This window comes from Parasteatoda tepidariorum, chromosome 7 (genome assembly GCF_982258835.1).
Source record: "Parasteatoda tepidariorum strain Cologne lab strain chromosome 7, Ptep-v5.0, whole genome shotgun sequence".
Classification (NCBI taxonomy): Eukaryota; Metazoa; Arthropoda; class Arachnida; order Araneae; family Theridiidae; genus Parasteatoda; species Parasteatoda tepidariorum.
In genome coordinates this window covers 39,942,522-39,954,832 of record NC_141761.1, presented here as the reverse complement: position 1 = coordinate 39,954,832, position 12,311 = coordinate 39,942,522, and the positions used below count along the sequence as shown (strand labels likewise).

General features: G+C 26.9%; 1 protein-coding gene across 1 annotated transcript; it reads left to right on the top strand.

The window, feature by feature from the left end:
- The first annotated feature begins 8,402 nt into the window (after nt 1-8,402).
- On the top strand, nt 8,403-8,888 carry LOC147807033 (uncharacterized). The gene has a single exon (XM_087168760.1). It carries the CDS (start codon nt 8,403-8,405, stop codon nt 8,886-8,888), a length of 486 nt encoding a protein of 161 aa, XP_087024886.1.
- Nucleotides 8,889-12,311: the final 3,423 nt, after the last annotated feature.

Genomic DNA, 12,311 nt, shown 5'->3' with positions numbered 1-12,311 from the left:
AAAATAACAAATAAAGGGAAATATAATCAAAATGCCTTGCATTTTATTGATATGAAGAAAAAATAACAGTCCTAAAACTATGAATATTAGTATTATCACTTACCTTTGCTTCCAATTTCTTTAATCAAAAATAAATTTTTTGTTTAGTATATCAATAAAATGGATACCATTAATATTAGAAAGAGGAATAAAATTTAAATTAATTCAAATTATATACATAGTGATCCCATTACTATTAATATAAGTAAAGAGTTAATATTTCAATACAATTGTCACAGGCTTTTAAAAATTTGATTTAAATACGAATTATTCATTTTCTTTGTTTAGATAAAACGAGGGTTACTAAAATGACAGAGTTAAACCCAATATTTTCATCTAATATCCAAATAATTTTTATGCGAAGTTCTGATTTAGGTAAACATTCAAATATGTGTACTATAGTTTATTGTGTGTTTCCTTGTAATGTTGCAGTACCTGGATCTAAATACTTGAAAATTTGAAACAAAAAATTTAAAAATCTAGAATGGCACAAAAAAAGTTTATTTTTGTTATCGTTCTGTACATGAATGACCACCTTATCTACGTTACATGTATAAAATGGACTTTTCCATTTGGTTCATGTTTAAGTCAAAGGTTTGTTTTAAAGATGTAATTGAATTATCGAAGGTAAAGACAATTAAGACAAGATCTTTAAGACAAAGATTTGCTCCAAAGAATTCGTCAATCCCGATATAAAATGACTATGGAGTATTATAACATGTGAGTAGATGGGTTACGAACTATAACCAACAAATTTGTAGCAGACTTACATTTCTGCATTAATATGGAAATAAACTCTTCAAAATTTGTAATATGTTACTGGGGTTAATTTTGAAATGTTCAATTTAAAGTTCTATGTAAGATACGCATAATACGCATATAATTCGCCTTAAAATTTTAGTCTAAATAATTTTATGTCACCTTGTAAACTTGGTAAACAAACTGTTCAGGAATTATTTGCTATCAAATGCATTGATGTAGAACAAAGCATATTTTTAATGAGAATTTTTTTCTCTAATTCTCTCCTTCACTTATTTACGACGTTCATTTATTTTCTCATGGTAAATGACAAAATTCTAGAAGAATACTTATTTATATTGGAACATAAATCAGTTCTAAACAACATATGGTAAGAGAATTATATGCATTGTCATAAAAATTAGCAGATCCAGAAAACGAAAATTTATTTTTCAACAGGAAAATGCTCGGCCACACACAACAAGGATTTCTTAGGAATGCTTCCTTCAAATTATCACCCTTCGCTGGCCTACTCGATCCTAGAATTGTCACTAGATTTGTCACCACAGGGAATGGCAAGTTGAGTTAACTTATCATTGTTTGTACAGCAACTGTTAAATGAGATGCTGCTGCACATCATAAAGAACTTGTATCTCTCAATGCTCAACCGTATCGGATTCTGCTTTCGAGATAGAGATGACCTGGGGGGGGGGGAAATCTCAAGCGGGAATTTTCATTCACTTACTGATATCAAAGTTACATTTGTGTATGAAGAATTTCGTTTCATTCTGACAACTGAATTTTATATTGCTCTCTCAAGATGCGCTAATTTTTGTATTTTTAATTTCGTAATTTGTATATCTTCGCTTAGGTGAAAAATCGTATTTGCTGAAACATAATAGAAGCTTTTCGGAATATAAGAGTAATATATATTGGTAAAATATAAAGTAAAATTTGAAAATTATTTCTTCTAATTTTGTTTTATTTAAAAAAAAATTTTGTCAAATTTAAATTTTTGTATAAAAATTATAAAGTACTGCTAATGTTTAATGCATGTTCTATTTTCTTATCCAGAGTGAAGCTTATCATAATTTTTAATTGGGCAGTATTTAACTTGATTCAACTTTATGCCGATCAATTCTAAGACAGAACTAATTATTTTATACCTCTACATAAGCATAAAAGCTACTAACTATGCACAGTAGAAAAAAATATTAACTCGTCAAATAAATGGTCCTTTAATTTTTTTGCTGGTATTCTGAATTTTGCGTTCCGTCTGGAGACTGGACATGACTGCCTTGCTAAACATCTATACAGAATTGGTATATTTGGCAGTCCTATGTGCACTTTGTGCAACCAGAACTTTGAGATGAACAAAGATCATTTGCTCAGTTGTTCTTCATTAAATGAAGAAGATTTATTCAGTCGATATTGGCGAGCTAGGGAGTTGATGCAACTGGTATCCAGCGACTGATTCTCGTTCATGTTTAAGTGGTTCATGTTTTGCTAGTATTTATTGTTCTTGTTATTATATTGTTCTTGTATTGTTCAATCGTTCAGTTTTTGTTTTATGTGCTCCAATCTCATGCATCTTTGATGCATGGGGGCCAATGATGTAAAATCAAGTGCTTTAGCAATAATAAAAAAAAAATTCTGAATTTTGAGAAAAATTTCTCTCTGTAATAAATACTAAATTAATTTAGCGTTTAAAAATTTACCCGATTAAAGAGTAAAAGTTTGATGATATAATACGCAGTGTTGGCATGAATTACGTCATTGATTACGTTTATAAATGATGCGAGTTAATTTAAACGGTAGTTTACTCAATTATTAATGCCTAGGTGTTTCATATGCTTTCTTTGTCAAAAAATAATTTTACTGAAAACAATATTTTTTAATCTGTTATTTACCTTAAAAGTTAATTAACATTTAAAGGTAAATATTTTGGTAAATTTTTTAGTAAACAGAAAAGAAATTGATTTTTTCAAAAGGTAACCAACTTACTGTTAAACACTCGATTGACTGAAAGCGAAACATCAAACAATATTTATACATTATCAAAATATGCTATTTAAATAATTAATTTAAAATTGTTTAATTCTTATCATCCTCTAACAGAATATTAAACTCTCAATGATTAGTGTGTTAATTTTTCTTTTTTTTGAAAATCACGTCATCTATCCATTTTTAATTTATAATCTAAAATTGTGCTTTTATAAAACATCATTTTATCGAATAAATTACAGGGTTTCAATTTAAAAATTCAAATAATTTAGTGTTTATCAAGTTTAAAATTAGTAATGAATTATTAAGTGGATAAATCATTATTTTGTACATGACTTTTAGTTCGAAATAAATAACCAAAGATAAGAAAATTAAAAAAAAAAAAGTTTAACCTTTTGAATTAACGTAACTGGATATTATATAAGTTTATTGAACTGTTGATTCGTATTACTGTTGATTCGTAAAACTGAATCAGCTAAAAAAATTTTTTTTCATATTTTTAAAGCAGATTAATTTTCCATGAACTTTATTTGTTTATCTTTTAAATGATAATTTTTAACCCTTTTCATTTATCAGTATCCGTTTCACATTTAAAATATTCATTGATGTTTCTTTTAATAGGAGGAATAGCTTTGTTTTTTTTAAATAATAAATATAAAGTTAAAAATAAATTAATACAAGTATTTTTACAGTTCCTCTTTACTGATGTTAATGATACTATTTTTCACAAAATATGCTGAAATTAATTTTAAGTTTACTTTTCTTATATTAATCAAACTGACTATTCCGCAAAACTGTTTGCAATTTAACAACATCTTTTTATATATGTTTGTGGTAATTCACAAACTAAATTATGAATACTAAAATATGCTACAACAAACTGAACTATGCTACTGAAGCACAAATCAGAAATTTACAAATTGAACACAAAACGAAAGAGAAAAAAATACTTACAGCCACAGAAGAAATCTGTTATTAAAAAAATTAAAAGAAAATTTGTTTTTAAATCTTAATATTTTTTAAATCTTAGCATTTTTTTCGTAATTTGCTTGTTTCAAAATTAAAAGTAAAATGTAATATAAAAATAAACTTTCGTAAAATTTAAAAATAAACATTTTACTTTAGCCTAAAAGAACTCACCACTAACTGCTTGATCAGCTGGAAAAAAAATTTAATCCTCATCCATATATGTTGAAATCTTTTTTTAAAAAGTAGATGAACATAAACTAACCCTATGAAATAAAAGTAAGATATTTAAAAATGTTTATTAGCTTGTGGCGGTGGCGAATCATCGCCAAGCCGACAACAATAATATATATATATATATATATATATATATATATATACAGAGAGAGAGAGAGAGAAAATATTATTTTAATGATTTAGTTTAAAGGTTTAAAAAATTTGCATACCTCCTCCGATTATATCTAAAAGTTTAAAGAAGTAAAGTGGATTACAGCTATAATTTCTTAAGGGGAAAACAACAATAAAAAAATGCATTGTTTGTACTCCAAAGAAAATAATGCTTACTAAAATCCTATACTCTGAGCAGTTTGTTGCACAAAGTACTTAAAGTTAAATTTATTTTATATCGTTGTTATTATATATATTACTATTTTGTATTCATTAGTTTGTTACGATTACATCGAAACGATTCAGTGCAAACTGGGAAAAACATAATTGAATTTAAATGTTTTGAACCAGCTTAAATGGCATCAACTTTGCGTTAAATTATCATGTTATTATATAGTGAAATGCAATAATATTATAAATGTCTGCAGTAAGACCTCGTTTATCTGAATCCCTTTCATTGCTGAAGCTTCTTTCTACCAATGTCGTTTCTGAAGTTGTAATTTATTCATTCATGAATTTATTATATATTTTATTTCTGTTATATGTTCTGATGCTTTTTTTTTAAATAAAAAATTTTTCGTAAACCAGCTCCGAAAAAAGTTATTCCACTTCCCTACTTTCTTTGATCTTCTTATCATTGGAAGAATATATCTTTACCAATCGCATTGTATCCTATATATCAATCTAACCATCTCATGGCGGAAATACCAAAAGTGCATCTATGGAAGCAAGCTTGACACCAATCGTATATCCAGGTTTCATTAATAATTGATTTCTGTGTTGTTTTAAATTATTTTCATTCAGTTTTGCTTATTTTGAGACACTGCATCAAAATAAAATTTCTAATTCAGTTATTTTTCCTTGAATAAAATTACGGGTTCAGAAATATAAACTAAAAATTTAAAAGCTTAACAAACATTTTTACGATTAAATATTAATCAAATATAGGCAATGGAGACACGGCAGAACTACATGGAACAGATAATTTTATGCGAGTGACTAAATTTAAATAACTTAAAACACTAGTTCATTAATGAGCAGAGTTTATTTATGAAATTACATTAATTAAATTGCGTATTAAATTAAATATATTTATAGTTTAAACATTTCTGTACCCATAATTTGTTTCAAGAACAAAAATGCTGAATTTTAAAAAAAATTTCTATCACCATTTTCTATAACCTACATACTGATAATTTATTCGCTATGGTTTATTATACTAACATTGGATATTACTTGACCAGTAAATTTTGCATATTTGGAATTAAAAATAAGTTAGCGCGATTAGTTTTAGGATTATTATTTTATTATCAATATTACTTTTACTTCACTTAAATAATCTAATCGTAAAGTATTTAAACAAAATATAATGTATTTAAATTGCTAGTTATCTCAAAATAAAAAAAAATTATGTTGAAAATTTTAAGGTACGTAATTAGAAAAATATTTTTTAAATTAGATTAATATTAAGACAAATAACATAAATATTATGAATAATTTAACACAAAATTACATGTCGAATGCTTCGATAGTAATTAAAATAAGCATATAGTTCCAGCCATTTCGTGTAACGTATTATGAAACTCCGTTGAATGTTTTTAAATAAAACAAAAGAATTGCAATGCTTACTGTTAGCAAATGTCTCAACTGAAATATAATAAAATAAATCATTATACATGAACATGTAATAAATCATTTAAATTTCGAAAAAATTTGAAGCAATTAAGTATTTTTTTATATAAAAAATATCATAAATATAATTTTTTAAGAAATATTTCGAAGGACTCTCCCTCGACACTCAATAAAACAAGTTTAACAAATCAAAATCAGATTTTTTGATTCTAAAAGTATTAGGAAATTTTACCTAGCAAAAAAAGAACTATGTTTGTCCAATTTAAAAATATTTTCTATTTATTATTAAAATATAAGTACTTACCTCCTCCAAAGATATCTAAAAATAAAATATACTTTTCAAATTGTTAAAGTTATAACATAAATTTGATTGCTGTCAGAAACCATAGATTAAGCAGGTTAAAAAATAAATATGTGAGTAAAAAAATTAAAAATACCGAGATGGTTGGTATTTTTTAAAACTGCGGCATGTTTGTCTCTTTAATTTTATCATAAAGTAAAGTTCATATTCGAATATTAAAGATAAAGTCATTTAAAATATGAAACATAAATGTGGAGATTATATTAAAACTGAAGTAAGGTAAAAAATATTAGAAAATTGTGTCAAAATATTGATTTATGCGAGCAATACTTTTTCACCTTATAAAAATTCCCAAGTCACTCTGGTTCTATATTTGTACTCTTATTTTTGTAAAAGAAAATATGAATTAGTCTAACCAAATCAAAAAGCAAAAACCACTTGTGGAAACAGGTTATTTCTACTTAGAAAACAATCGTCTCGTGCTATTCTAATAGAAAACTGAATATATATATATATATATATATATATATATATATATATATATATATATATATATATATATATATATATATATATATATATATATATATATATATATATATATATATATATATATATATATAGATAATGTAATTTTGTAAATAAATAAAATACATGATGTTTAGCTAATTGGAAATTAAAAAAGATTGAAGTTTTTAGAACTTAAATAAAGATAAAAAAATTATTTTTTAAATATTGTACTTACTTCCTAAATCAAGAAAGAAATAATATGATATTAGAAAAACCAGAACAATACACTCTTTAGATGAAAAAATATCAATAACAGTATTGTTTCAAAAACAGATTTTTGATAGTTGTGTGGAGCAAGATATCGGTATTGTTTTATTTCTCGAACAAAGTAATTTTAATTCTTATATTGTATGCAGTTCATTCATCATGATTTTGTTGAAAAATTAATTGAACTAAATATATAAACTAAATATAAGGTTTTACGATGAAAGCTTATTATTAAAAAAGTGACGTTTTTAAATAATTCTATTTAGGATAAAAACTCATGTTTTAGCAATCTTTTTTTAAATTGATTGATTTGTTGATTTTTAAAATTGCTTTGTTGATTTGATTCAATCAAATGTTTATTAATTATATACAAATATGTATAATAATCATTACATGTATACAATAATATTACATGCATAATAATTATTGTATGTATGCAATTATCATTATTTGAACTAAGCAAATTTTTTTAAAATAAAAAAAAAAAATAATAGATAAATAAGAAAATATAACATTAAAAGATGAATATTAGATTTAAATTATATTTTTTAGAGTTTTCCTCTGACAAAACTTTGTTTTAGTAAAGAAGGTGAACAACGATGGAAAACAGTTAAGAGCCATGTAATAACACAATAATGCGTAAACATTCAGTTAATGATCCCTTACCAAGTAAGCCGGCTGAAAAAAAACGTTATTATTTAGATTATCTACAATCATTTGTTATTAAAACACTTTAAAAATTAGATGCATCGCAAAATTTTGATTATTTTTAGCACTAAATTTTGTATTAAGCAATGAATTCAATTAAGCAATTAATTATTTTTTAACCAAAAATATTTTTGAAAATCCCTAAAAATAAATTCTTAAAAATTAAATCCTTAAATTAAATTCTTTAAAATCCTTAATAAAAAAATTAAAAATGGCTATGCAAAATATTCTTTTACCACCTTCCTTATTTTAAGAATAATTTAATAAGTCAAAATAATTATTTTCACAAGTTATTCAACTTTAACAATAAAATCACTTTATTTGTCAAATGGAGTTGAAATGTTCTGTTCTACATGTTCTGTTGAAATGTTCTGCCTTTTACAAGACTAAGATGGTTTATTTACGGATAAAAGAACATAATTTTTATATAATGAATTCCTTTTTTCTTAAAAAAAATATTCCCTTGATATTTACAATAAAAACGTTTCGTAATTATTCTGTGTAAAATTAACTTCTTCAACTGAAATCACGATATGCAATTTAATTTTTTAAATAAGTTGACGTATGTAGGAATTTAAATAAATGTATATAAAAACTGCTGATTCGTTGCTTTGAGCCCACAAGATACATTAATTTGTACATAAAAAGTCTGAGTTAAAACTTGGATAATTAAAGAACTTTTTACTCTGACTTGTTAAAAAGCAACAAAGCTTTTGTTTTACACTAAGTGTATTAATTTATATCATTTCTAACAATTCAAGCGAACTTTATGTGTTGAAATATAATTACGGAATCACAAGAATGTAAGTTACATTAAAATTCAATGTAATTCATGATGTAGGGCTACACTATGATACACTATCTAGCCATTAATGACCGGACACCCTTTGAACGGCAGGTGGGCTCGTCCTGGCGGAATAAATACGGAACCTGTGATGGGGGAAAGACCACTCGCAAGCAGGCGACGGCCATACGAGCGTTAACAGTGAAAATGAGTGGACGACGAGAGCTGAATGAGGCGGAAAAGGGCATGATCATAGGCGCCCACCGATTTGGTCATTCCATACGCGCTATCTCCGACAAGTTTCAGGTACCACAGTCAACAGTTGGTGACGTCGTGTTGAAATGGGAACGAGAGGGAGTGATAAAACCGCAGTCCCGACCCGGCAAGCCCAAAATAATGTTCGACAGGGATCGACGATCTCTTCGACGTGTAGTGATGGCAATCCGACAAATCTCGTTGGACACTGTCGCTACCAACTTCCGGGCTGCATCTGGCAATGTTGCCAGTGCACATACCATTCGTCGGGAGCTGATTGCACAAGGATTCCATTGACGAGCAGCAGCACATAAGCCAAACATCTCTCCATCAAACGCCCGCCACCGATTTCAGTGGTGCAAAGCACGTCGCCAGTGGACAGTAGAGCAATGGAAAAGCGTTATGTGGAGTGATGAGTCACGCTACATGTTGTGGCACTCTGATGGACGAGTGTGGACCTGGCGAATGCCCGGAAAATGGTACCTACCGGAGTGCATTGTCCCCATTGTGAAGTTCGGCAGTGGAGGAATTATGGTTTGGTCCTGTTTCTCATGGTTTGGCCTTGGAGCCTTGGTGTTAGTGCGTGGAACCCTGAACGCAGAAGGGTATAGAGACATCCTGGACAATTCGGCGCTTCCCACCCTGTTGCAACAGTTCGGTAATGGCCCGTTTGTGTTTAAACACGATAACGCTTCCATTCATAAAGCACATGCCATCACGGACTGGTTTGATGAAATGGAGGTGCAAGAGCTTGACTGGCCATCCCAAAGTCCCGACATCAATCCAATTGAGCATCTCTGGGATGAGTTGGAGCGCCGGTTGAGGGCCAGACCACAATGCCCCCAAACCACCACTCAACTCTTCGCCATGTTACAGGAGGAATGGCAGGCAATACCTGCCTCCGTGTACCAACACCTAGTGGATAGCCTTCCTAGAAGGGTTAAAGCTGTGATTTAGGCGCTTTGCTGCCCTACGCCCTACTGTCTTGATACTAGCACCTCATGTATCCGAAATGAGGGGTGTCCGGTCATTAATGGCCAGATAGTGTATATTATGACATTTACAGAAACAGTAATTTGCAATTTAATTTCGTAATGTAAGTGCAAATGTTGCGCAGTAAATTGCTTTGATATCCTATTATTTATATGAGCTAAGACGAATATTCAATTAGTATTGAATTCAATAATTTCACAATTATTAATATAAAGAAATAACTAATTTAAAAATTTTAAATATTCATTATGAAATACTCACGCTTCTTTTTATTAGCTAGAACAAAAAAATTTTAATTTTTATTTTCAAAATAAAAATATATCTTGAAACTAATAAAAAAATTAGCTTCCTTATCTACAAAAAAAATGTGTAGAAAATTAAGGTCACCCTCTTATCTTTCATTTGAAAACTTATTTCTTTTTCCCTCTCTGATATTTTCATCAATTGCTCTGTAAATAATGTTTAGATAAAGGTGAGTGCCGGTAATTGTTTATATGTAGAAACTAATTTAGTAATCACTTTGAAAGATACATTCTAAGCAAGAGAAGCCTTGTTTTCAACTTTTGGATCTAATCGTTTAAAATATAAAACTGTAAGCGTAGAACTGAAATCAATTTTTCACTATATTTTTAATTTTTTTTGATGAATATTAAATTCAAAGCTGTAAGTTTTTGTTATTATACTCTTTTTGATACTTTTTCTTAAATGATTAAAGTATATAACTTCATGATAACACGAAACTGATTGTGACGGAGTGTTTTTGACAAAAATATCTGCAAGAACAGAACATAAGACAATCATATGCAGTTAAATTTACATTATTATTATGACCTAAATGTGGCCAAAATAGTAATTTGATCCAAAAAAGTGATACTGATTATATTTGTAAAATTAACTATTCTTAAAAGTATGAGTATTGCTATATTTTCATCAATGAACACCAATATATAATTGAAAAATACTCTTTTTAATTTTTTAGAAACTAATTATTAAATAAATTATATGCTAATTTGAAAATTAGCATATAATGTAGCAAAAAATGGAGTGTTTTCTTAAAAACTGACATTAAAAAAATAAAAAGATTTCAGAAAAAAATGCTATTTTTTTTCTTTTCTTACTTTTTCTTTATAAAATGGTGAGAACACAAGATTATCACAAACCAATAATAATAACAATAAATAACATTTAACAAATTCCGAAAAATAAATTATGGTAATTCTTTATTTTCTCTGCATGATAAATTCGTAATTATAGAGAAACTAGAAGTAAAGAAAAATATATATTTTCCTCATGGTCTTATTAATATCTAGGTTGAATTTGAAAATATTCCATGAAAAGTACATCAGCAAAGCACAACTTCAGAAACACGCTGAATCAATTAATTGTTTTTAATGCAACATAAAATAATACTGAATAGGTTGTTATATTTAATAACAATGTAAAACAAATATTTTTCTACACTTTGAATATTTATTTTTGCTTTGTCCATACTACATTACTTTCTCCGCATAAATTTATACAAAAACTCCGATTTCCAAAACATTTATTCGTTTGCTGAAGTGGAAATACACACGAATGTATTTTTCTTAACCTTAAACTTTGTAATAATTTGAACAGTTATAACTTATTTACTCAAATGCAAAATTAAAGTTTTAATTATGTTTAGAATAACATAAAATTTATAAAAATACAAGTAACTCGAATAATAATAATACTTGAAATGTAATAATTATAAACACACACCTCCAAAAGCATTAGCAACTGCAAATAGATCAAAAACAAATAATAATTTAGACAATTAAAAAATTTAATAGTGAATAACTACTTAACAAGCATCACTTTAAAATGTAGTAAAGGAATGATTGTTATATACGTACTTCCCGATGTTATACCTACAATTCAAAAATTAAATGTTACAAAATTTTATTTCCAGCAAAGCGTGTAATTATTGAAAAGCGAATGAATTTTAACCCTTGATTGTGGTATTTGTACAAAAAAAATGTTTCATGATACAAAATTATATATTCACGCATAAATCAATGTGCAAATTTTACAATGAAAAAAAATTTAAATAAATAACTTATGTCAAAATAAAAGATGAAAATATGATTTTATTTTTAATATAATGGAATCATTTTATCATCATTATAAATCATTAATCCATTTTAAATCATTTCATATAAAGTAATGAAAAAAATAAAGTAATGAGAAAAATGTATCTTTATTTAAAATGATTTACAGAATAAAATTTTAAGAAATCTTAAAGTATAGTACGTTTGATTGCATTATAAATATATTTCAATTCGCTTCAAGAAATGTTTACATGAAAGAATCATGAGCAAAATAAAATTAATCAAATAGGTTTAAAACTTCAAGTAATTTATTTCATTATATATTACTCGTGTAATGTATAATATTGCATTATATGTTACACAAAGAGGGTAAAAAGAATTTCCCTTCCTAAAGTAAAATTAAGATAGAAATATTAAATCATAGTCAAGAACCGAAATTAATTTAATAAATACATCTAAGTTCAATAAAAAAAAGCATGAGCACAAATATCTATTGTGAGCGGGAATTTTTACTTGTATGAATGTCTTAAGTTTAAAACAAATGCTGATTCACATTAGATTTCAAGATACTGATGAAAAAAAAGCCTTAACATTTAAAAAAGAAATTTGACTTACGTTGAATAACATTTAGTAAATGCAATATTTAATACAATAT

What these genes read in the sequence shown, in the direction of transcription:
- LOC147807033 (XM_087168760.1), top strand. Translation starts at nt 8,403, where the DNA reads ATGATACACTATCTAGCCATTAATGACCGGACACCCTTTGAACGGCAG.